Raw genomic sequence first — 26,292 nt, 5'->3', positions numbered from 1 at the left:
GTAGATACACCCCGCCAGGCATGTGTGAGCATTTATATTTAACCCACACAGCTGCTGTTGAAAGGCCCACTCCCAGGGCAGGAACTTGACACAATAAGAGACACACAGAGAATGGACAGGACGGGGCCAAAAAAGCAAAGAGTTAACAGCAAAAAGGACTGGGTTAAAATTATGCTGCTGAGGTTCACAAAGCACTTTCAACACAGTCATTGTGAGAGCAGGAAAATGAGAGCAACTGAGAATAAATGGGCAAAGAGGGAACTGCTAAATGACAACACATAACGCAGTGTTGGCGGGTATGAAACAAGGACACGGGAACAGAAGATGGATGGGAAGATAAATGTCCTTGGTGCTGTAATAACTCTGTCGAATGCATTTACAGTGAGCATAACAATCGATATTAAACAGTTCTGCACGCAAACAGTTGCCACACAGACACACACACTAACACACACAAAGCATATCTGCACAGTCACATGTCCACAGCTGGACAGTTAAGTTCATTTTAGTGGAGCTATCTAAAAGGCTGACATTTCAACCCTTCATACTCCAGCGTGAGGCTGCTTAAGCCCGCTGTGAGCCCAGTGACCCCGGGCACTGTAACCATGACAACACCCAAATCAATCACAGCTTCAGGATTAATGATGAAAGCATGTGATGTTGTCCTGCTATAAAGACGCAACACACAGTGTAGACCATCATCACACTAAACTTAGTGGGGTCACGTAGCCTGAGGATTCTCTGGTTTCAATCTGTTTTCAGTGTCACCGAAATATGTGTTTTTCTCCCCTAAATGTAAGGCTTTTAGCCGCAGTTTTTTTTTTACTGATTTACTTTAAGTGATTGTGTCTTACTCAGGCTGCTGAGCTGGCGGATGATGGCAGAGAGCGTGTTGTTCATCACACACTCCAGCTCGCTGCCGATGCCCTCGGGGAGCTCCCCTCGGCAGAGGTGACGTGGCTCGATGTTCCTCTTCACCAGCGGCATGGTGAGGCCTCACACCAACACAAACTGCAAGGAAATGCAAGAAACAGACACAATGAGACACAGAACCAGTTGGTCAGCATCTAATGTACCGGGAGACTTTTCTTCAACTACTAATTACTTTCTTGATTCATGGTTTGATGGTGTATATAATGTCAGCATTCTCAAGAGCCCAAATTTCCTTGTTTAGTGCTTGTTTAAAAAATATATACAATTTATTATCCCAGATAACAAAGAAAAGCAGCAAGTATTAGCGTTTCAGAAGCTGATACATACAGTTGTAAAAATTAGGACTGTGCTAGCCGACTGCTTGAGCATCATTCCACACTCATTAAAATAGGATTTACTCTGAGAATCTGTGTTAACCAATACTGCTTTAGTTTACATGTTATACTAGCGCACCTGTAATTATATTTAAACAGAATTTAAATAATTACTGCTTTTAGGAGTTTGTCAGTATCATTCAGCCGTACTTGAGCGAATGAAGGTGATTTTGGAGTCAAGTTAAAATAAAATGCAATAACTGTACAATCGGGCTGCAACTAACGATTGTCTTCATTGTCAATTAATCTGTTGATTATTTTCTCAATTAATTGATTGGTTGTTTGGTCAATCAGTGAATACAAAAGCCCAAAATAACATCTTCAAATGTCTTGTTTTGTCTGCAGTCCAAAGATATTCAGTTTGCTGTCATAGAGGAAGAGAGAAACAAAAAAATATTTAAACTTAAGACGCTGGAATCAGAGAATTTAGACGTTTTTTCTTTAAGAATTACTCAAATCGATGAATAGTTAATTTACTATTAAATCAATAGTAGGCAATTATTTTAACTGTTGACAACTCATCGACAAATTGATTAATTGCTGCAGCTTCATGTATAATAAATATTACTTTAAGAATGCCATTCTTAAGTTAAGTGGATGTTGTTTGTGTTGCTGTGGTTGTAGTGAGGGACTGCAATTAATTTTAAGGTGATTGTAGTTTTCCTTCAAAAATACAGTATTTGCCATTAAAAACAAACAAAGCATGTGTAAGCTGTTGACAAGAGAACTGAGAGTGATGACCAACAGTGTCCCAAAGCCAGAAGACTTCTGGCGACCAGCGGAGAGATTAAAGCATTAGGGATAGGAAGATACAGCATGCCAGCTAATCCCAGGCCAGCTTGTCACTGGCCCAGCTGGAAACCTAACATAGCCACAGATTCATGGATATGGTCAACACCAAACACGAAAAGAAGAATAAATACATCACAAGACAAAGCCGAAGAGTAAAAGCTTCTCAAGTTCCTCCAGACAGCATATGTCCCTTGCAGACATGCGCTCCTTTCCTTAATCTGACGGCAACTGAACGAGTCGGCTTTATGTCTGAATGAACACCCTGGTCACTACTCCGTAAAAGTTGTGACGGTAATCCCACTAAGTCGGACCTTGTAACATTTCTGTATCACTTTCAATACAGCACAAGTCTGAACTGCACAGCGTCGCATTGATGGATAGGTGCACACAAGCGATACTTCCAAGTTGTGTGACGCGATTTAGGGGAAGGCTTTTTCCACATTTCAATACCAACATTCATCCACAACTACAACAGAGAGCAAAAGACACAGTTTATGTGCCAAAATTACAAAACACCTTTCCCATTCACTTTCTTCTATGATTTCACATCTACTACAGACTAAAATGTCCACAACATCAAAACTTCCCTGCGACAAAACCAGACACTAACATGTAATCTAGTTTGCTTTTTTCCCCCAGATGACGTTAACAGGAGCTACAGTTTAGTTTGTTGCTTCCAGTAGTTTATAGGAATCTTTCCTCTGGGTTTATTACATATCTGCAGCATCAAACAGCAGCAGGATCCATATGAGCGTCTCCAAGCAAGAGAGCTGCATGCCTCTGCACATGTGAAACAACAGCGTAAGTAACTTCATTACTTACTGAAGAAGGCCGGATGTCACATGACATGAAGACAGGATGTCGTAACACAGCCGTGAGGAGCATTAATGTAAAAGTGACCTCTGTGTGAATGACAGAATTCTGTCACATCAAAAGATTAATGAAGCCAGCAATGTTATATATCCCACGTCTTACAGGGCCAGAACACTGCTGAACAGATTTCCCCACCCCCATTGCAACTCAGAAGTTAAATCCTGATTGGTTCCAATCAGACTCTGAGCTCTCTGTAGTTCAAAGGACTACAGACAGTCACAAAAAGCAGGAGAAATCCCAGGGTGCATCAGAGCAGCCATCTTATCGGTGACTCTTCCTGCTTCCTGTTTTGAAGTCTGAGTCTGGCTCCTGCTTCCTCATCCTCCCTGTGTCACATCACACTTTCCTGTCCAAACACTTGGCCAGAACAATACAGTTATGGCTCAAGAAGCAACCAGGGGGACAGACAGGGAGACAGATGGAAACACGCACACACCCTTTCCCAATCAAAATGTTCCTAAACCATTTTTAGACTTGCCAATCGAACAATTCACTCTTGATTACTATTCCAGCTTTTACTGTGCATCTATGCCAGAAAAACTAATAGGAAAAAAAGTCAACAGGGAAAAGCAGCTTGCACCAATACGGGAGGTCTGGCAGTCTGACAGAAGGCTAATAATAGCAGACAGGTACAAGAAACACTACTCAGATTTACTAAATGTTGCAAATATTCATTTATAACAACAAAAACATTAGATATCCATGGAAACTAAGTTTCTAAATATTTGTTAACACATCATAAATAAAAGATACAGGCCCTCTCACTAGTCATCCGTTTGTTTGTGAATCCTTATCTTATTAGAGACTCAATAAAAAAGTGAGACTACATTTTTAGCACAATATATCACCAGCAAATCAAGTAGTAGCGCCGCGCTATCAGTGTTCTGGCAGGAAACTACTGTAATTACAGACTGTGAAAAGAGACACTTCTGCTGACCAAGGCCAGTTCCCACCAGCAGAGTCCTCATCTGGCCCCGTTTTCATAGCCTGCGACCCCCTGCAAACCCCAACAGCCTCACGCCAATGAGAGAAAACAAAAGGGTAAAATTACACCATCATGTGCTGCCACAAAGGACACTGAATACAGTCGCTAAGGAGTGGTTTTGGTGCAGGAGCACAGCTTAGATTTGGCTTTCTGCGTAAACATTTTGGAAACACTGCGCTTTCTGTGGCATAGAAATGAGGTGATGCAAATTAGAAGATTGCATGTTTTTGCTTTTACTGTCTGGCTGGCATGACAATCACATCAATGAGGCGAAATAATGAGTGACTGGGGGGCAAGTGGGAGGAGGGCCAGGCCTTGTCTGCTTGTGAGAAATGAGGGGAAAGTAGAGGCAAAGGAGGGTGCATGGGAGAGACACCAAGTGGGGAAGAGTGTGACAGAAAAAAAGGAGACGGTGAATGAGACAGTGTGTGAGGAAGAGAAAAGGTTGTGTGTAACGCAAGGTGGTAGACAAAGTATGTGTGTGTTTAAGTGTTGGTGTGTAAGAGGGAGAAAGAGTGTATCGAGTGGGGGGAAGGGTAGGAACAGGGACCTCGGGGAAGCCACTGAAAGGTTCCCGGGACAATAGAGCTCCGTTCACACGGCAACAGCACTAGCTCTCCCATGCATCCTCCCCCTCCTCCTCCGCCTCCTCTTCGACCTTCTTTAAGGCCCCCCTGTACTCGTGCAATGAAAGCGTAGCAAGTGAGCGCTCCTCCTTCACCGTCCACTCACTCAAGAGGACAGGGGCAAAAAAAAAAAAAAAAAAGCTCCAGAGACGAGCACGTGAGCTTATACTTTCACACTCAGATTCTCACATATTTCTAGCACCACCTTTTTGTCATGTGTTCGGATGCGTAAATTATTGCAACACAGCACGCACACTCAGTCATTCAGCCAAACAAACGTGTAAAACGCACCAGGTAGCTTCTCAAATGACCCATTAGCAGCAAAAATGCCTTTGATCCTCAGAGAGGTGACATTCAGGCTGCATTTGGGGTAAAACACACTCCCCCTGAGACTCCAGCAAGAAGCCTGCATCTCTAGACCAACACAGATAGAGGAGGCCTTTACTACAGATGTGAGAACTCCATTAAGATCTGAAAGGGGAGTCATTACCAATTTATGAGCCGAGTACAGCTTCTTGTGTTGAAGGCTGTTTTGCTTGTTCTGACGCTATGAATAATGCAACTTGGATTACGTCAGGTCACACTGCCCTAAATATGATGTAAAAAAAATTTGACTGTGAGTCTACGCCTGTCCAAAAATGTCTCCTCGCTCCAATGTTACTCAGGGGCACTCGTAGTGAAACATTGATGGTGCTGTGCCTTGGACTCGCTGTGGGTACAACTACTGAATAGTGAATACTACTGAACACAGAAATGGCCAGGCTATCATTTTTTAGTTATTTTCTGCAGTGTAAAAGACACATTATCTGTTAGGACTGGGTGGTAATTCAATAATTTTGTTTACTGTCTCTAAACAAGATCATAATCTGATAATATAATTAATTTTTCAAAGCAAATTGTAATTAAAAACTAGCAAAACATGTAACTAAGCGGTTTGTTTTACACATAAAAGAGTGTGGTTGATTGTTAAGAACGTCATTTTCATTCATTAATTCATGATTTTGCACACTTTCTACATATTGTAAGATAGAAGTATCTTCAACCATACTACACACTCCTAATATCTGTTAAATAGATCATCAGGATTATTCTTACTCACAGTAATGCCTGACTTATTGATGCAAACGTGACCCCAAGTTGTTAGAATCCTTTTGGATAATGATACACTAGGTTAGGATAAGGAGCAAATTTATTTGTAGCTGGTCTGTAAAACCATCTAAAATTTGGTAATCAATCTAGCAAGGAACACAGAATTTGTTTTACCAATTGCTTTTCTCCTTTTAGGAGTAAATATAATATTTAAGGAGATCAATAAGAAATACTAGCTATAGGCATTCCTCACTTGCATGTTTTGCATTTGTTTGTGTTAATTCAGTCATTTTATTGATTGCAATCAGTGATCAATTAGTCTGAAACGTGGTTGGTTTGCTAACTGATGCAGCCACCATATTGATGACAAGTTATCATGCAAGATAAAACACGTTGTGTTTAACTAAGAATCATTTATAGTTCAATTTTCAACACTTTTGTCGGATTCCAGGTTGACTGAACCACATGGATGCAATGCTGGAGTTATTTCAATGTACTAATTCAATGTTTTATGCCTTAAAATCCTCAGTTTAGCCACACACACACACACACACACACACACACACACACACACACACTCCCTTTCCCCCTTTCCCTTCAGGCTGATAAATGCACGTACACGCACGTCCACTGAAACACGCACACACGGGCGTAAATTGATGGCAACCGCGATCAATCACTGTTCCGCACCGTCGCTTCCCGTTACCGATGGACTGACCCACATCTGTTCATCTCCACCCCGGTTAGGGTTTTTTTGTGTGTGCCAGTTTTAATCTGAAATTTAACCAGCCGTTTTCTGTCTGGGGGTACCTAACCACCTGATTAACACGCCGGTGCACTAGCCAACATCAATTATCTGTTTAGGAAAGCTTTAAAGTTACCCAGCAGAGAGACTAATATTCCGTGTTTCAGGGTTCGAGTCGGTTTATTATCCTCAACTGGGGGTCCGCTCCGACTGACCACTTGGTTAGCTAGCTTATGTCCACTGGTCGACTACTTAGTTTGGACAAATGAGACTACAGTCAACAGAATTAGACACACAAATTGCATTACTACGATAAAATGTGTTATTAATCGCTGTAAAAAGTATCATAAGGCCCTCACCAGCACTTGAAATATTAGAAGAAATCAGCCCGTCCGCATGTCCCGTTAGATACTCCAATTAGCTCTGCCATCCTATGTCCCCCAGCCCGTCTGGCCACTCCGGGGAAAATCCTTTGAGGACGGGGACGCGCCCACATGCCGCCTCCACCAATCAGAGCTCCGCACAGAGGATTTAGCACGTGACGGGCGTTCACATCAGCCAATGGCGTCTCACAAACAGAATGAGTGACAGGGAGACTCCCCAGCTCCAAAGAAGTGTTGAGAATGGAGGGGGCGGGGCTAGAGTTGGGCGTTGCTGAAGAGATTAACAAGTTTTTTTATTTTTTTCTTCTTCACGCAGCTGTATCCCATTGCTTGTCTTAAATATTGGGGCTTTTATTAATTATCAGCCCCGTGGTTATTTATAGACATGAAGGCTATTCAAATAGGGAGAAATAAATAAAACTGCGAGCTACAAAGGTCTGTAGGGGGTTTGTAAGGTACACACAGTGATGCTAAGAATGAGCAGGGAGAGTATTGTGTAACAGACTCAAATAGCTGGGCCAGCATCCTGCAGGAAGAGGTTCACTGAGAGGACTTGCTATACTTAGATCTGTGGTTCAGTCTCTCAGGTGTGTTTGTGGACAGAAACAATCGGAGGAAGATGACTGTCATCGAAGCAAAGAGAGAAGATGCAGAGAATAGTATGTGGTCTGTAGTAAAGGGAATGGGGAGTTTCAGTGCCAGAAAATGCAGTTCTATTCCTAGACAAGAGAGAAAGCCAAGGCTTGAATTTGTTACACAGCTGCTAGTTTATCACATGTAACAGATTTAGCCATGAACACAGAAACATGACTAAATATTAAAGCGACCACTGACACACCTGGACTTTGCTGCAAATGTGTGACCTCTAGCTCTCAGTTCAGGTTTTTGTGAATTTGACAGTTATGTTGTGGTTTTTCATACATTTTACAGCTAAAACAATTGAGTTGCACAAGAGAAATGTGATATGCAAGCAAAAATGCCAAATATTCTCAGGTTCCAGATACTCAAGTGTGACAATCTGCTGATTTTCTCTGTTTCATAGTATTGCTGAAATATTTTTCTTTTTTGCGTTGATTACTCCTGGAACTTGCACTGTATAAATCTTTAATGGCTTCCTTCCTCAGCTTTCTCATATTTCACACATTTGATGACTTGGTAATGAAAATATTAGTGAGATGAAGGCATTTTGTTGAACAGGAAACTTCCAAAGGTGGTGCAACCTGCGATCTAAATAGTTGAGGTGCATACCACATGGACACATATTTCCAGAGCAATGAGACCCTGATCTATTTTCCAAATTGACAGAACATTTGCTGCAACTGTCAAATAAAGGATAAAAATACAATCTTTAAGGAAATTTCTGTCACTAATTTAGCTGAAAGTCTACAACCTTAATCCAATAAATCCCCTATAAGGTTTACACAGTGGGTGAGTGAGTTGTTATATCTAATGGACAATGAGGTACTCCAGTATTATATGTTTTAGCAACTATTCTGTGACAATAGGTGTTGCTTTAAAGCATATCTATAAAATACCAGTGTCATAACTATTAGCTAGCAGAGAATTTAAATACCCATTTCGTCTGGCTAATGTGATTGATCTTCACACTCAAAAAATGTCCCCCGCAGGTGAGTCAGATGGAAATGGCAAAAACATTAAAAAAGATGATGCTTGGACATACTCACTTCTAAAATATCAACAATATTAATGTTTCCACTTTTATTGTCAGGATACTTGCTTCATGTAAAATATTTCAATACAATGCAGTACAATGCATGTTCCATCTGCCATCCTCCATGCGATTGGTTGGTTTTGTCGTCATGTTGTAAGGCTTACCCACAGCATACAGCAGCTGAGCGCTCAGCTAGTCCAAGCTGCCTTGCTACTCTTGCCATGAAAACAAAACCATGAAAACAGATTAAATTATAAACTACTAAAATCTTTTTGTCATTTTTTTTTTTGTCCTCTCTGAACAAAAAAAAAGAAAAGAAAGAAAAAAACCCTCAACGCCACAGCTGCGGGGGCTCCACATCCTCCCAGCATGCTTCACAGCAGCTCAGCTCAGTCCTCGGCTGAGGCCCTCACAGGGGGGCGCGCACGCACAAAATTAAACGGACAGACAGACGGACAGGAGGACAGACGGACAGGGAATCTGTCAACGCTGGCAGTCACATAGCAGCTTTCAGTCTCATCCAAGCTTCGACAGGAAGAGGGTAAGTGGCCGGGGTAGGTAGGTGGGTGTAGGTGGAGGAGACAGGTGAAGAAGAAGAGGGGAGGAGATGACACCACAGGTCGACACGTGTCCTCCGAACTGAGCCGTCTTCTCTTGATTACGTCTATGTAACAGTTGGATTCAAATGCGTATCCTTTCTTCTCGTCCTCCCGCCTTGTGTTTCACCTATCAGGTTTTGCTCTATAGCGGTGTTTCTAATACTGGGGTTATGTTGTGTTATCTGGAAAAGGTGAATATTGTTGGAATTCTGGCCTAACGGACTGCTGCAGAGAAAGTGCCCTCTGTGGGGTAAGGTGGGGTGGGGGTGGGTTGTTGCCTTGGACTTCCCCACATCCCGCAGTACATTCGTTCAGGTGGGCGTGGTCGAGGGCTGTGTGTGTGTGTACATGTGTCTATAAATGTGTGCATGTACGTGAAGGAGGGTTGTTTCAGTAGCGGTGGGTCTGGTGGGAGTACTGGGGAGGCTGTTGGGAGGTAGAGGAGTATCCCATGCTGCTTTGGGGCAGTGATGTGCTTGGTCCAGGGTTCTGGTAGGCAGCATGTGGATTGGAGCGCTGCAGGGAGAAAACAAAAGGGTGAGATCCAGTTCATTCAAGTTACTCGACTCAACACACACATTTAAAAAACAATCTGTCACACATTTATAGAAGTGATCAGCAGTAATCAAAACATTTAGGCTGCAGGTCACAAAATTATTATTACCTCTGTACTAGATTCAAAGTAAGGTGGTTACATTCCTGAAAAATCTTTTTTATTTTATTATTTATAGTTTTAAAAAAATAAAGTCATTAAAAAATCTCAATGATTATCAATACTGACTGAAACTAAATGTTTTGTCTTGATGATTTTTTTCAGCTTTGTCGACCGACACAGCGACCGAGTGTTTCAGAGTCTTACCTGGTAGTCTGAGGTCATAATGAGGCCACCTGAGGTAGTGGTGGGCGGGACAACTCGCACTTTCTTCAGGGGCGGGCCCTGGGCGTGGCTGTTGTCTGGGTTGCCAGTGTGCCCCGCCCCATTTGTGTGGTTGTTTCCCTGTTGCTGCTGCTGGTTCTTCTAAAAGCCACAAAAAAAGAAAAAACAACTATTGTACTTCTATACATTACTGTTCAGCTCTCTTATGCATTTAGTAGGTTTCCCTTTATATTTCTTTATATATGTGTGTGTAAAATAGGCATGTGGAATGACTATGGATTTACTTTGTCTGCCTTGTCCTCTGGCTCCTCCTCTGTCAGGAATTCCCTCTTGGGGTAGGGAATCTGACAGCCTGCAAACACACTGAGAACAAAAAAAAAAGGCAAAGAGGCTTGTCATCTTCAAACACTTATTCCCATGACTCGGAGCTAATTAACTCAGAGGCCACTTCAAGCCGTCCCTTGATCATGTGACTCGAGCTAAGGACAAGTACAACACAGAGAAACTGGATGCAGACTGTATGTATGGACTGTCTGTTTGCTGTAACTCACTCAGAGGTGGGTAGAGGCTCCTCTAAAAAGTAGGGGTCCTGCATGGCCTGCTCGGATGTGATTCTACGGATGGGGTCCATGGTCAATAGCTTTTGCAGCTGTAACAAAGCGCACAAAATGTTAATTTCAAACAAGAAGCCATTCATTAATGCACTATGATAACATGTGCATGGCTGATACGCAGTTTCCATCATAACAGCACTATAAGTTCTGCAAATTACATGTAAGTACGAAATTACTGAGGCACTCTAACTCACCAAGTGGAATGCTTTGCTGTCTGGTTTGACTTTATGTTTTTCCATGTACTTTATAAGGCTGCAGTTTGTGTATCTGTAAAAGCACAGGAGCAAATTATATTAACATCATGCTGTCAGTGCAATTTCCTCACAATAAGAACATACAGAGTTATTACATGGTTCAGTAAGAATTTTGCAAAGCACTCAAAAATGTCTTTTTGCCAGCAGACATTCTTTGCTGCACACTTTGCTGTGCTCCGACTTTGTTTTAGAGCTTTAAAAAAAAAAAAAACTGGGACAGTGTTGCTCTGCAGACTCACGTGTTCCTTCTAAAGTCTTTCATCAATGTGGAGTGTTCTGGCATCTTTTTGATGTCCTCCCAGTCTTTATCTGTCAAATGAGGGAAAGACAGGATTACACTATGCCACACCCTCCCTCCTCTCAAGAACAGATTATTTAGGTTGTAGGGTCTGGATTACAATTTTCTTTAAAATACAAATTCTTACCATTTCTCCACAGCCATCCCTTGTTTTAACAGCATAGCAAGTCTTGGTTTAGACTTACAGGTTAAGATGTGTCTTTTATATAACAGAAAATGCTTATCAGCAAGTTTTTTTTAAACGATCACAGCAATTATCTCTAAGCCTTAAGAGTTAAAAAAAAAAAAAAAAAAAGCAGCTTGGGTTTAATTGCAAAACACTGCAAAGAAACTGTCAAATTTGCCCCAATTCTCTGCAGAAACAAAACAAAATCTATCAAACAGACTGGTGAATTACACAACCAGAGCAGCAGAGACGGTAGAAGAGGAGAAAAAAAACAGACCAGCAGCAGCTGAAGTGAACTGGAAAATATAGGCCCAAATGTAGCCCTGCGAGTAAAAGTTTCTATGTTTGTGACTTGGCTTCATCTACCGTGTCTGTGGATTGATGCTCAGAGCCCACAGACCACATTACTGCCTTTCGAATAGGAGCAAGAGAGGACTGAGGAAATAATCTGCCTCGGCTAGGAAGAGAAAATGCTTATTCTTCCTCTGAATTTCTCCAATGAAAAAGCAACTCAGTAACATGTCAGCTATAATAGCAGGTTAACACCATTAACAGAATTACTTTGGAAAATCGGAAGCACTCATATCCCCTATGAATCACTTTAGGTAAGTCATTAACAACTCAGCATGTAATGATTGCAAATGGAGCTAATTATTTTTTTTCTGAATATCTTCCCCCAAAGTCTGGCAGTAGTGGAGTCTCACCAGCAGGGAAACCCATGACATTAAAGATGCGGTCCAGTTGGTCGTGGTGGTAAGGGTTACTGGTCTTGATATCCTCTTGGCGACAGTGGAATATAGGCTCAGACGTCAGCAGCTCCGCAAAAATGCAGCCAATCGCCCAGATGTCTGACAGAAAACAGACACAGCACACTCTCAGTTAAGCTGTCAGTCACATCAGTAGAACTGGTTGCACACGTACACATGGAGGGTAGCGCAGACACAAAGTGTTGCGCAAGTCTCACCGATGGCTTTGGTGTAGTGCCGAGCCCCCAGCAGCAGTTCAGGTGCTCTGTACCAGAATGTGACCACCACAGGGTCGAGATCGGCTAAAGGCTTCAGCGGTGAATTGAAGAGACGAGCAAACCCCATGTCCGCTGTACAATAGACATCTTAGTTAATAAACTAATGGCAAACCTAAACAATAAACAGCTCAGAAAAAGGCGACATTATACGTACCAATCTTTACTCTACCCCTCTCTGGGCCTTCCCCCATCACTAAAATGTTAGCAGGTTTCTGATGGAAACAAACAGAGAAGCACACAATGATAAAAATGTTTCCACAATCCAAATATCTGACGGCAAACCCTCTGAGATTAATTCAGCTTTGTTTGGCCCAGTTGCTGCACTACAATGTTGCATATTAAATCAAACTCTTTGTTGCTGCTCTCTAGTGGACAAACAGCTCCACTGCACCACAAAAGTAAGGAGGTCTACCATTTCCATGTCACTTTGTCAGCCAACGGATGTAAAACGCAGACAATCTGGCATCCTGGCTTTTGAAATGTATACACACTAGAATATTTTGAGGGTATTTTTAAATTCTTATTTTGCATCCAACTGCAATGCTTCAAAAAGAGTCTATAAAGCTTCCTTCATATCTAAATAACTATAAGCTGTTGTCACAACCTTTCATCAAAAACCGAGAACACTACATTGACAAAGAAAAAGTTTAAAATCAGTAATCAAGAAACTGCTGTGTATCAATCTTTGTCAACTGAAAAATGTGAACAAACTCGTATTCATCTACATGCATTCACATGTATAACATCTGAAAACCACAGCTATGAACACATGCGTACTGACACAACTTCACTTGCTCACTACTGATTCTCTCCAGAATGTCAATCTTCCAATCTTTCATTAACTGTTTAACCTTGTTTTCCTTTCCACCTAAATACCCCCTCCCCTCTCTGCTCCCCCCAATCCTCTTACAAGGTCTCTGTGGAGGACCCAGTTGGCGTGGAGGTAATGGATGCCATCCAGAATCTGGTAGAGCAGAGACTTGACCATTCCTCTAGGCAGCTGAAGTGGCTTCTTGTTGGCCTTGGACGCTCTGTGGAACTTAATAATGTGCTATGGAAAGACAAGATAATAGTAACTGTGGTGTGCAAGCACATGTTGACTGAAATGCAAACTTTTTTTCCCCTATGGTCGCAAATGTACGTTTGCAACAGGCTAGATGCATAAGGCTGATATTTGTGCCATGTGTTTCCACTTCCTCAGGAGGGGAATGTGTGTGTTGCAGCTTTGTGGCAGAAAATGGCCTTTAACTCGCTTCTGATACTCTGCCAGTTGTAACTGCCAACCGTAATGCACCAGAGATTTAACTACCAAATGTGGTATACTTCTTGGTGTATGTGTGTGTTTTAATGAGACTTAGCAATGCATAATTAGTGCTATTTCACGTCTCCTTCCTTATATGTGTATATGCATCAGCACTATAAATAATTCTGCAATCATGAATGTGCATTTAAAAAAGAGACTATGTTCGCATATGTTAAAAAAATGTAGAAGGCAAGGACATATATATAACCTAGTTGAACCAGTACTGTTTTTAAATTATATGCTAATATATATGGGTGGAAATCTGCAGCGTGTGCATTTGTTTAAACTAATAAAAAAATGCCTAAAATAATGAAAAAAAGAAAAAAAGAAAATCCACATGCATTCCTACTAGAAGTGACATATTAGGTAGAAAAGATCACAAGAAAAGTTGAAAAGTTGCGTCATGCAGCTCCGGTGTGTGTTGTGTGTTTGCTTTTTACCCAGAGATCATGTTCGGCGTAGTCAAAGAGCAGCCATACTTTACGGTCTGCATGTGACAGGAAAACCTTCTGCAGTGAGATGACGTTGGGATGCTTCAGCTCCCGCAGCAGCTGCAACATTTAACCTCGTTCAGAAGATCGACCACACAGTCTCAATGCAGAAATCATGAATGACAGTGACATAATGAAATGACCTATTTTCATGTATGTAGTACCTGTTAAACCTACTGCACCTATTACCATACGTAGTACATACAGAAGGTGGACACAATACCACCTGAAAAAGTGAATACAATAAAATACAAAACTCTCACAACAAATCATGCATTTCTTTTAGCATACGATGTTTTAGGGATTGATTTTGAGGGGCTTAGTTTATATTAATGACATTGTGTCTATGCTCTGTATGCACAATAACAATATCGATATTCTAATTTGTCCTTCTGCACGATTGCTTGTAGTTCTTGTATTTCATATCTGTTGCTTACTTGACAAAAATACTTTGTGAAGGTTATTCGGACATTACATAAAGCATCTAGGAATGACATGAAGGTGTTTATCACAGACCAAACAAAAGGACAGCTGTAAGGCAAGCAGCTCTTACTGCAATCTCTCTGCAGGCTGACATGGAGATGCCAGTGCCTTCAATCTGCTTGAGGGCGTAGTCCTTATCATCCTTCCTACAAACACACAGAGAGAGAGGCAAAGCAACATCAACACCAGACCAGACTGCAAGCCCCCTGAGAGATGTCTGTACAGAAACATAAAGGGGGGCACTTGGCAGCTGGCACAGAGACTCTGAGAAGGGGCCGAGTTGCATTACCTCCAGATTTGTGTAATCAAGCTCACCTCTGAGGCTCAAAACAATGGAGGGAGAGAGGAAACAGGCCCTGTCTGGCAGCTGGCGAGGGACAAACAGAGCACTGGGACTGGCTCTCACTTGGATGAATTGGTTACAACCCCTCCCTCCCCCTGGCCTAAATCATCTCATAAACCCATGCTTTGTGCCTCCTCAGGCCTCGTCCAAATGCTGCAGCACAACTTAGCTCACAGAGTCTCATAAACAGCAGCCTTCTCAAGTGAACACAAACATCTTTAAACACTTTAGGGCTCCTTTGTGTGGTTCCGGCTGCCAGTATGTCCGGGTTGTGATAATGGGCCTAGTATGGGCCTGGTATGGGCCTGGTAGGCTCAAGCTGCCTTCAGGTCTCCCCAGCTCTGGCCCAGACACAGTTAAGACATGGATCACATCGGAAACGGCGAGAAAGTTTCAGAGAGGAAGGTGGGTGGCACCCTGGCATCCTTAAGGTTTAACACACTAACCGTGAACCACAGCGGCTACGGTTAGAGTCCAGCTGTGGACTTTTGTTGCACATAATTCCCACCTTTCCCTCCCTTTACTTCATGCCACCTCTGTACTGTTAACTAAGAAAAAAAATCTAATTGAAGAAAGACTAAAAGTTCCAGCATGGCAAAGAATGGATTACATTATGTATCCTAAGAGCTCCAGTATAAAGCAACTGGACTTCTCTTTTTTGGTTCTTGAGGGAATTTCACTTTTTCTTTAAGTTTCTGTTTTCGTTCTGAGTTTTAAGAACCAAAATAGAAGAGAAGTCCAGTTGCATTTTACTGAAGCTCTTCAGATTAGCATAACCTGGATGACTGAGAATCTGCACAGACACTGTATTATATGCATGACTAAACACACTTTGGAACATTCACACAAAGCCTTCTGGATGACGGCATGTTTCTGTAAGTTTGTGTAGCGATACATTTACCTGGTGCACGATTAAAGCTAAATCCTCCCTCAGAAAAGGACCACTAATGCCTTCAACAAGTGCTCACACATGCACCTGCTAGATCCTACATTTACATCACCTAGAAAGGATTAAATTAAATACAGTGGATCAGCAACAGAGGACAAAATAGATGCATCATAAACGCCTTAACAACATCCCATCTAGAAAAAAGGGGATGCCAACATGACAATATATGAGGGCTTTTATATAAGAAGGCTTCATCAGAATCCATACAGTGCAGCCAATTTACATTGTTGTCTCATTTCTCTGCATAAATCTCCAGCCTCCAGTGCCAGTGGACTTGAAGGGGAGAAAAATGAGAGAAGTAATTAAAATTTATTTGGCAGAGGGAGGGAGGTGGGGGCCTGGGTTCACTGGCAGGAGGCCTCGCTGGTCATCAACTCACCCATCTTTTCTCTTCGCCTTGTATACATGACCGTAGGTGCCTCTTCCCACTTTGCATCCTTCGTATTCAAACAGGTCCTCGACACGCTCTCGTTCGCCGGTCAGCTTCACTTTAAAATCATAGTCCATTTTCACCACTGTTCGGGCTGAATGTATCCGCTCCTTCCTTTTCTAAAGCGTCGCTTGGGAGGCAACTAGGCTCCTCCACCGAGCTCGGTTTGGTAAATCAGCTAGTTGCCTTCCCCAGCGTGGCCCTTTCTTCCCTCAACCCAGCTTCCACATCGAGTTTTCGGGTCAAATTGAATGTTCCGGAGGGGCTGTTGGTGCTCGGTGATAGTCCAGGTGGAAGCGAGCCCGAAATATATTCCTTTCTCTTGTTGCTGCGTTTCTCTCAGCCGGTATCTGCTCCAAAGAGACGCACTTCACTCGGTAACGACGGCGTATTCGCGCACGGCATTGTCGTAAAACGTCGTGAAGACAGCCCTGCAGCAGAGAAAGAGCCAGAGAGAAAGGGAAGGCAGATACACCACGTGGAAATCCACGCTAGAGCTGAAATTTAAGTTTATTCAGCCATGACAACCGTGCGATGAAAAGAAGTTGACCTATTTTGTCATAATGTGGCATATTCCAGTGCTATAATGCGAAACAAATGGGGTAAACTGGGGTAAGATGCCCCCCTGAGGTAGGAAGCTCCCAACCCCCAATAATTTCTCTTCTGACCAGAAAACATAGTAAATTCTCATTTTTAGGTCTTGTCTTAGATGATAGTGGCCTTGTTAATCTTTAAAAAACACGGAAATCATTTCACTAGAGGGAAGAAATCAAAATAAGTGATTTTTTTTAGGTTAAAATATTTTGACAGCGCAAAAGAGACTCATTTGATTTTTTGTGTCTACAGGGTAGAAACGTGCTGGAAAAATTAAGGTTTTGTATAATTTGGCACAAAACATGACTTTTTATAACTTGAGACATTTTGACTTAAAATCGTGAATGGAAAGAATGACCGGCTAAGATTTCACCCAAATCATTATGTTAAGTTTATAAGCTGGTTTCCTAGTATGCACTGTTAGAGACTCCCAGACACTCTTCTTTATTATAGTTTGAGAAGATGATCATGAACACTAATTATTTATACTAATTAAAAGACTTATTGAAATGTATTTCCACTTGCCAAGCAGAAAAAAGAAATAAACTAGAACAATATTTATAGATTTAAGATTAAAATATGAATTAACTTTAAAAAGATAAGACATAATTAAATAGACAGTTACAATAATTGAATAAAGAGAATTTCAGAGGAGAAAATCATCAAAGAAAGATGCACAAAAACAACAGAGTTCTCATTTTGATTTTAAAGTGGTAAAAGTTGGAGAGCAATTTATTGCATCATTGCTGTCTTTGATCCAAGAACCTATTACAGCCTCCATATTACAATGATATTCCTTTAGAAAGTACCTCATGATTAACTAATAAATAACAGCCAACAACTTTCACAGGTGATATATTTTTTTAAAATGTATATACTTAAAATAAAGGTATATAATAATCCTAAACACAACGTAAACACTGACAGCAGAAACATATTTTGGAAATAATATGTTTTATTTATTTTTGGAAATTGGAGTGCACTGCATCATGGTTATTTCTTAACTTGCGTCTTTCTGCTGAGTTTTGAATCAGCTGCAACCAGGCTGTTGCTGCATCGTTCATGCAAATGAATAAAGAGTTTCGGGAGTCCTGGCAGGAGAAAATGAAGACGTGCATAAGCTTTTTAACAGTGTTTTTGGGGATCATTGGTTTGACCATTTTTCTAAGTTGTAGATGGCACTAGTTGAGGTTTTGATTAAAGAAAATACTCCCAGGTTTCACGGTGAGTGCTACATGTTCACTGTCAGTTGTCCAAGGTATGAGGTAATTTTACTAGAAATATGGTGAGGACGAATAATCAGGACTTTAGTCTTATTTGCATCAACTTGTAGGAAGTCTGTTTCAGGATCGGATTTTAGACATAAGCTCATCATTTTAAGTGGTAAAGTATTTAAATGTTAAAAGTGTAAAATTAAGTGTTTACTCATTCTGAAAGCTCTTTTAAAAGTGTCTAAATTATTCAAGGCATTGCATAGAGACAAATGTAGGTTGTAAGTGGTCTTCTCCCTGCTGTGTCAGCATAAAACTGCATGAGGTAAAAACTGCATGATTTCTCTTTTAAATGTAACAGTTGTGTAAAAATGGAAAGAGTTATCTAAATTATTTGCCGATGTGCAGTCCTGCAAACCGTGAGCTATTTTGCTGATGGTGTGTCACCTAGGAACTAATATAACCATGCAGGTTGTTTCTGACGGACAACGCAATGTAGCACCACTGGTCCCATCTTGGTTTGAGAGAGAAGGAAGAGCAGAGCGAACCGTCCATATTACAGCTGCTTTGTCAGGTACTAAATTTCTTTAACTGTCACTGTTATCTTGTATATAAGTCTGCTAGGGTTAAGTGTTAAGTTTCACGTACACGAGGTGCTTGATAAAACTGTCTGTCATATTAATATACGGTGAGTTATTCAGTCTCGCAGCTCGCTGGCGGGTCAGCTAACCCAGCTAACTGTGCTGTCGACAGATTGCCATTCGCTAACGCTGGTTGTGCTAACATGCTAGCGCTCAGATAGCAACTGAAGCATTGCGCATTCGAAATGACACTTCGCATTGCTGAAATGTCCACAAAACTGACTGTTGTGTTTGGGCGGTGATGCAGGTAATGGTTCCTAAGTGGTAATATCTCGTTTATGTTATTACTTTAAAGTGCTGACGAGATTCTTTGTCTTTCCTTCTTCGCCCTGCGTTTACATGGAGGAAACCTCCGTTTAGTTTATCGTGTCCCGCCTCTGTTGAGCTCTGATTGGACGCCTGGCGTGTCAGTCAGTAAGAGCGGGCCGATGATTGGTGGTTAACCAGGATGACAACGCCAGTTTTGCTGCTTTATTCCCCTGCCTTCAACATGGCCTTCCGTAGATTCTGTTGTCACTTGGTTAGTATTAGCTGACATGAAGACTAGGTGGTTTTTTGATGTTTCTCGGCTGTCAGTTTCAGTGAATCATTTTACAATTTGTGTGTATTCTATATTAGACGAATTTACGCCGCTAGCCTTGAGGCTAAACGTTAGCAAGATTACCGTAGCCTTAGCCAGTGTCTTCCTGGTGGAGCCTTTGGATAGAAAATGGATGTCGTTGATTTAACTGTCGCCCTTGGATAGATTAGTCTGTGACTGGCAACGGTGATCAACCAGTTTTATTCGAGCAGAGTGTTTGTTCTTTATCTGTCCATAATAGAATGAAATAGACAATAGCTGTTGTATTATTTTGCTCTTGTGCTACATATTGTAAGGACAATTGAGTATGTCCACTTGTGTAAAGCTGTGGTGTCAGCTTTAGATGACACCTCATCCCTGACTGACACCCTCACTCATCTGTCTGCCAGCACTTTTCACGGTGATGGACCCTCCTGGTGGGGGAGACGAACGGCGGAGGCAGGCAGAGCGTCTTCGACGGGAGGAGGCATACTATCACTTCATTAATGAACTGAGTGAAGAGGAGTACCGCCTAATGAGAGACAGCAACCTGCTGGGCACCCCGGGTGAGGAGAGCCACGCAATGTTTAAAACGCTGATTGGGATTGTCAGTGTTAGCCTTATTCACACGCACTCTAAGTTTTCAAAATACACATTATGTTATTGTCTCAAATTCTAATAAATACAGGGGAATGGACTATTCTTTTTGACCCTTTGATGTTACAGCATGTAAGAGCCTGCATGTCCATATGTTTCACAGGGGAGGTAACTGCAGAGGAGCTTCGGCAGCGTCTGGACGGAGCAAAAGAACGTGTGTCATCGCAGCCCCGTACTGAGCAGCGCTTGCAGACTGCTGAGTCCGGAGAACAGCAGAGCAGTAGCAGCGAGGGAGAGGAGAGAGGAGCTGGAGGGAGACGAGGAACAGGTAGGAAGGAGGGGAAAAGTTCTTTGTCTCTGTCTGACCTTTCCAAATCTGGCATTTACTTGTCATGATGTCATATGACTTTGGTCAGGTGACTGTACATTAACAATGATGTAAAAAAATAAATAAATAAATAAAAAATATCACAGAATACCAGAATGTAACCTCCTATTCTTGACAGTAAAAAAAAAAAAGATGAGAACCAAACTGTTATTTTAATCAAAAAATCTGTGAAGCTAGATCTTTACCAAGCACATATCAATAATAATTTACTGCTTATGAAACATTTTAAATACATTATTTAGTACATATATTGATGAATCTTTTATTTTAGTTTCGCAAGCCAGGCCTTGGCAAGGTTCAGACAAGCCAACACACTATTATTTTAGCCTGGAGACCCATTGAAGGTGTTGGATTTGAGTAATGTTTGAAATGGCTTGGCTATAACTATCATTGCTAAAAGTGAACACTGGAAAATAGCTATGGTTCTTTTCGTGTTTTCCTGTAGAAGAGGATAGAATTTTTGATGAATGCTCGTTCGTTTACCAAATCTTACCCATATTTGTTTGTTTTTTTTAACAGGAGGCACTGAGCCTGGAGCAGAAACTTCTAATGGTGACTCACTACTAGAGTGGCTGAACACTTTCAGACGCACTGGTAATGCCACTCGCAGCGGGCAGAGTGGCAACCAGACTTGGCGTGCTGTGAGTCGGACCAACCCTAATAGTGGAGAGTTCCGTTTTAGCCTGGAGATCAACATCAACCATGATCAGCCGGAACCAGGGGAACATAGTGACACTGTGGACACTGCAGAGCTGCCAGTGACGGCCCCAAACTCAAATTCACCTTCTATACGCACTGCTGCCACCTTCTCCAGCTCTCGCCCTTCAGCCACGCCCAGGCCAGCCCCGTACCCCTCCTCCCGCCCAGCTATCAGTAGGAGGATGCAGACCCGGCGTACACGCAGCAGCACTACTACACTTTCTATGAGCCCCCCTGCACTCCCTCCACCAGTGGCCACCCCGACCACTACTGCTCAGAGGAGAGGGGCCACTTTGCACTCTTTAGTACCACCTCCCACTGTTCCCAACCCTCCTCTTGATCAAGCAACACCTTTACAACATCAGGCCCTGAATGTAGAAGAAGAGCAGGGGCATGATGATATGTCTGCTTCTATAGACTGTCCCCGGGTGTCACCCCAGTCTGGGTCACAGGACCCAGCAGTGGGACATGAATCACGTGGCAGTAGGACTCGATCGCGTGGCCGTGCACGCAGGGCTGCAGCAGGGAGTGGGGTTTCGTCTCGCGTGTCAAGGCGAAGTCGTTCCCCTTTGCACAGAATACCTGTTGTCAGTACCACTTCACCATCTGGCAGTGGTGTCAGTGGCTCTACCACCCATACTGTTGAGCCAGGCAATGGCACAACCTCTGTGTCAGTGGAGACTGGGGAGGCTGTGTCAGAACCTGCTGTTCTGACGGAGCCAGCTGCAGAGACAGGAGAACGTGAGAGTGAATCGCATGTAATAGGAGCTGGAAGTTCAGCGGTGCGGCGGCATCCAACCATCATGTTGGACCTCCAGGTTAGAAGGATTCGACCTGGTGAAAACCGTGATCGGGACAGCATTGCTAGCAGAACCAGATCTCGTGCCCGGGTGGCTGAGAATACTGTCACATTCGAAAGTGACAGTGGTGGATTTAGACGTACCATCTCCCGCTCTGAGCGAGCTGGGATCCGTACCTATGTGAGCACTATCCGGATTCCACTAAGGCGCATCAGTGAAACAGGCCTGGGGGAACCTAACTCCACCGCCCTACGCTCTATCTTGCGCCAGATCATGACTGGATTTGGGGAGCTTAGCTCCCTCATGGAAACGGAGGCTGATTCTGAAACTGTTGCACCTAGCCACGCTGATGCCAGTGGTACAAATAGTAACACCAGTCCAGCCAGTCGTCTACATACAAGTGAGAGCATACCTGGCCATGTTGGTACAGGTGGGGTAGTTCAGGAGCGAATGGGGCTGGTGGGAAGTGAGGAGGACCAGAGTGGGCAGGCCAGACTCGGAGGAGGAGTAGTGAGCACCACAGATGGACGAGCCACCAGCAGAGACACCAACAACTTGGTAGAAAATGGTACTCTGCCCATCCTGCGGTTGGCACACTTCTTCTTGCTCAACGATGAGGAGGATGACGAACATCCTAGGGGCCTGACCAAAGAGCAGATTGACAATCTATCGACGCGTACCTATGGTCAGGCCAACCTTGAGGGGGAGATGGGCCGTGCATGTAGTGTCTGCATCAATGAGTATGCTCAAGGCAACAAGCTGCGCCGCCTGCCCTGCTCCCATGAATTCCACATCCATTGCATTGACCGCTGGCTCTCTGAAAACAACACCTGCCCTATCTGCAGGCAGCCTATACTTGCAGTGCATCATGACTGACCTATTTGCTCATAAACACGACTGTCATGCTCCTAGCTGGCTGAACTGAGCAGATCCAAGTTGGCTTTGCATGTACATAACGCTTTCATGGTTTAATTTCTTTGAGAATATCCATTGTGCTGAAGAAGGTTGAACCAAACGTGTGGAAAACAGAAACTATAAATGCAGAGAATTAACAAAACTTTATTTTTTTAGACTCATTTTTTTTTTCTGCTACTCATTTTTTTTTTTTTTTTCTTCCTGTGACCTTGTTCACTGGTCTCTATCATAAAGCTTCAGAGGCCCATGTCAATAGATGGCATTAATGCTTAAGGAGCTCCTGTAGCTGCTGCTGAATAGTCTCACTTTAACTCTTTGATGTCTGATACACGTGACGTCTCTTTGTCACAACTGGACTTTGAAATTCACTGCTAGACTTGATTTAATCAATATAAGCTGTAAATAACTCACCACTGCTTGTATTTTGAAGGTTTTGAAGCAAGACGCTCCTCACATGCCATCTGTTACGAATGGAAGCAGGAAGACTTCAGTTTTTTTTTTCTAATGTTCACCATTTTAAAGCTTTGACATCCATTTTAAAGTGTCCCTTTACAGTTGGCTAGGAAATGTATGATTTATTGGGATGTGTATGAGCTATGTATTTAATTTTGAGATAAGTTTTATTCTGTACGTCTAGTAGTATTTGTTTAAGCCCTTAAATTCCATGTAATTGCAATATAGAATTCATCCATTAAAGTCACCCGTTAAAATCAGCCACTTTGAAATCATTAACATTAGCCATATAAGCAGCACAATTCAAATGAAATGCAGACGGCATGTGATAATCAGGAATCGAGACTTGTTAGTATGAGTTGTGCAATATGGAGAGGAAAGACAGTATTGTTTGTTTTGCTGTTCATTGTTGTTTACATTGTCATGCCTGATTATCATCTCCAGTTAAAGTCTTGTTAACTCTGAAACCAACGTTTCCTCTCGGTTTCTGTTTCGGATTCGTGCCTGACATAAGCTGTGTCATGAAGTCGCATCATGTAGTGGAGTGAAGATTTGGAACATGTTTTTGTTTTTAAACCAGAGAAGTTGATTTTTAGTTTTTATAGTTTTACAGTTAACTCAGAAATCCTTATTCATGAGATAAGTGCAGGAACATTGATGGTGTTTGTATCACCTGCTTCAGCTCTGACTTAAACATTTTCCAAAAGTTTGATGAGAATCTACTAACACATTTCTTCTTGATTAGATCTGTCTCAGTGCAATGGTTGAAATCTATTTCAGTGCAACTCCTGAATAAGGCAGTGTTGGTAGTATGATATTCCTGTATCCTCTTTATGGTTTGTTTTTACATAACATGCACAGATATCGCATTTCTAGTGTAGAACAGGTGGATTATTTAGCTAAAACCACCTAGTTAGTGTGTTTCCACCAGAGTCACTTTTTCCATCTACAATTACAATACACAGGAGCTACGACATCTCTGCAGTTAACGTGTCGCAAACAAAACTGCAGGATGGATGCAGTATAGTGCGTAAGAATGTGTGAGAATGTGGTGAAGTATGTCTGGTTTAATTGTATGTGTGTGTGTGGGGGGGGGGAAGGAAAGGTCCAGTGTCCCAATAAACCCTGGTTCTCAGAAAGCTTTTGTTCAATGAATGTCCACCTTGCAGAGGGTTGTGGGCAAACAGTTGAGACGTGAATATTTATTCTAGTCCTATTTAATAAGATGGAAATCCACCTTTGAAATATGAAATGTGTTATGTTAAAATGTGATGAGAGTAATTAAAAGTTCTGATGACTATGTTACTATGTAATAAAATGACGACATGGCAAGTCTCTCACTCTCATATTTAAGTTTACTGTAGTTTGTTGAAGAAGTATTTGCAGTTGGGATATAAAAAAACAAAAAGCCTCAAAGATCTTTCTCTCATAAAATGTCTTTTTCGTCCAGCCGTCATTTGGGACGGCTGCATCTGGTTCACTGAGGCTGTCGAAGGTGAGAGAGCCTTCTCCTCTTTATCCAGTCCAAATGAGGAGGAGTACCTGATGTCCTCCAGTGGGAATCACCAGGAGAATGTTGCAACTTCACTGCAGCAATGACAGAGGACTTGGACCATCTCCACCTGCAGTATCGAGACATGTAATCAGATTTTGGGTGTTAACCCGTCCTGTATACGTTACAGTAAAAAAAGCCTTAAGACAGAAGTTCTATCAAACAGTCATTGTGAAGTAGCACGCTGCAGTAAACACGTGACATCACAATGTCATCACAAATACTTGAGAATAAAAGAGCATGTGATTGTCCAGTAATCACAATATTTCATCCAAAAGAGAAAGCTATAGCCCACTTCCAAGTTCTGTTTATCACATGTAGTGAACTTCTCACCTTTGTTTATTCCTACCAAGCCAGTGTAATTTGACATCTGCACCATTCGGTTTACACAACACGTTAAACTGCATCAGTGTTTGTTGTTGTTGTTGTTGTTTGTTTTCTCAAGTAGTTATTCAACAAATCTGACAATCTTTTTTTCTTTCTTTCTTTCTTTTCTTTTTTTTTTTTTTTAGTATAATTGATTCCAAGCAGCCATTATCATTGATTTCATACTGTCTGTGATCAATTGAAGCAAACTGCTCTGAAGCCACAAATGCCAGGATCGGAAATGTGAGAGCTGCCCTTCAAAATAAGAGTACATTAATAATTCTTTGAAAGCATTTTAATGATCAAATTTTAATCACCTGTTTGTTACTTATTTTTTAATTTTTTTATAATTCAGGACAGCAACAAGCAATCGTCCCTAAAGTTGACGCTTATTTCCTCAATTACTAATTTAAGTAATTGGTGGCAAAATCACAGATTTCTTCCCCCCGTTCAAATTCTAATGACCCAAGTTGAAATCTTGTTTTGTAGTACTGATTGCGTTCCACATGTTGCCCACACTCAAAACATATGTAGTTTACAATAGCATTAATCAAGGTAAAGCTAAAATCCTTAACAACTATAGGCTGGAACTCAAACAAGGCATTTTTTTAACATGAAAAACATCCCAAAGGATTAATAGATAATGAACATCCATCCATCCATTATCTATACACCGCTTAATCCTCACTAGGGTCGCGGGGGAGCTGGAGCCTATCCCAGCCGACTTAGGGCGAAGGCAGGGGACACCCTGGACAGGTGATTATCAACATGTTGTTAGTAATGTTTATTTTTCTGTTATTCAACCAGATGGTAGTAAACTACTTTCAGTACAAACTACTTTCAGCTCTAGTTCCAAATAACTAAGAGCAAAACAAATGTGTGTTAACTGAAAGAAGTGATTATAGTATTGCACTTAAGTTAATTATAATGTTGTGCAACCTACATGATAGTCTACAGATACAGAAATCAATAATGATAATGATCATGGCTGTGTGGCTCCTTTTAATATGGCTTCATATAAAAATGTAATCTGCAAATCCAATTGGGCTACAAAGAGACTAGCTATTTTGACAAATTGGCTCTTTAAATAGTTGGATGGCCATTGAGTCTTTGAGGCTGTTGATGTACTTTTTATGATTTGAGGTGATTCACTTGGAGCGTTGTGTGTTTGCCTGTTTTCAAGATGGCATTGCTTATTAGTCACTGCTGCTACA

General features: G+C 41.9%; 2 protein-coding genes across 2 annotated transcripts; one reads left to right on the top strand and one right to left on the bottom strand.

Annotated features, from left to right (window-relative positions):
- Positions 1 to 8,500: 8,500 nt before the first annotated feature.
- On the bottom strand, positions 8,501 to 16,674 carry cdk8 (cyclin dependent kinase 8). Its single transcript, XM_008300738.1, has 13 exons — positions 16,253 to 16,674; positions 14,652 to 14,727; positions 14,048 to 14,158; positions 13,215 to 13,355; positions 12,459 to 12,516; positions 12,245 to 12,376; positions 11,985 to 12,128; positions 11,056 to 11,125; positions 10,757 to 10,829; positions 10,500 to 10,597; positions 10,233 to 10,311; positions 9,931 to 10,089; positions 8,501 to 9,587 (listed from the first exon to the last, which is right to left on the bottom strand). The coding sequence occupies exons 1-13, from the start codon at positions 16,378 to 16,380 to the stop codon at positions 9,462 to 9,464; spliced, it is 1,395 nt and encodes a 464-aa protein (XP_008298960.1). The 5' UTR covers positions 16,381 to 16,674; the 3' UTR covers positions 8,501 to 9,461.
- Positions 16,675 to 18,618: 1,944 nt separating this feature from the next.
- rnf6 (ring finger protein (C3H2C3 type) 6) lies at positions 18,619 to 24,489 on the top strand. The gene is made up of 4 exons (XM_008300736.1): positions 18,619 to 18,682; positions 19,719 to 19,874; positions 20,069 to 20,233; positions 20,813 to 24,489. The coding sequence occupies exons 2-4, from the start codon at positions 19,733 to 19,735 to the stop codon at positions 22,666 to 22,668; spliced, it is 2,163 nt and encodes a 720-aa protein (XP_008298958.1). The 5' UTR covers positions 18,619 to 18,682; positions 19,719 to 19,732; the 3' UTR covers positions 22,669 to 24,489.
- Positions 24,490 to 26,292: the final 1,803 nt, after the last annotated feature.

Source organism: Stegastes partitus, unplaced genomic scaffold, assembly GCF_000690725.1.
Source record: "Stegastes partitus isolate 25-593 unplaced genomic scaffold, Stegastes_partitus-1.0.2 Scaffold1580, whole genome shotgun sequence".
In the NCBI taxonomy this organism is placed as follows: Eukaryota; Metazoa; Chordata; class Actinopteri; family Pomacentridae; genus Stegastes; species Stegastes partitus.
This window is presented reverse-complemented; position numbering and strand designations above follow the sequence as displayed.

Bases quoted from the DNA above. Each gene is read 5' to 3' on its own strand.
- cdk8 (XM_008300738.1), bottom strand. From the start codon at position 16,380: ATGGACTATGATTTTAAAGTGAAGCTGACCGGCGAACGAGAGCGTGTC. The intron at 14,728-16,252 runs GTGAGTTGATGA...GTGTGTTTGTAG, and splicing joins AAGGCGAAGAGAAAAGATGG to GAAGGATGATAAGGACTACG. The intron at 10,830-11,055 runs GTGAGTCTGCAG...GTGCTTTTACAG, and splicing joins AAAGACTTTAGAAGGAACAC to ATACACAAACTGCAGCCTTA.
- rnf6 (XM_008300736.1), top strand. From the start codon at position 19,733: ATGGACCCTCCTGGTGGGGGAGACGAACGGCGGAGGCAGGCAGAGCGT. The intron at 19,875-20,068 runs GTGAGGAGAGCC...TATGTTTCACAG, and splicing joins CAACCTGCTGGGCACCCCGG to GGGAGGTAACTGCAGAGGAG. The intron at 20,234-20,812 runs GTAGGAAGGAGG...TTTTTTTAACAG, and splicing joins TGGAGGGAGACGAGGAACAG to GAGGCACTGAGCCTGGAGCA.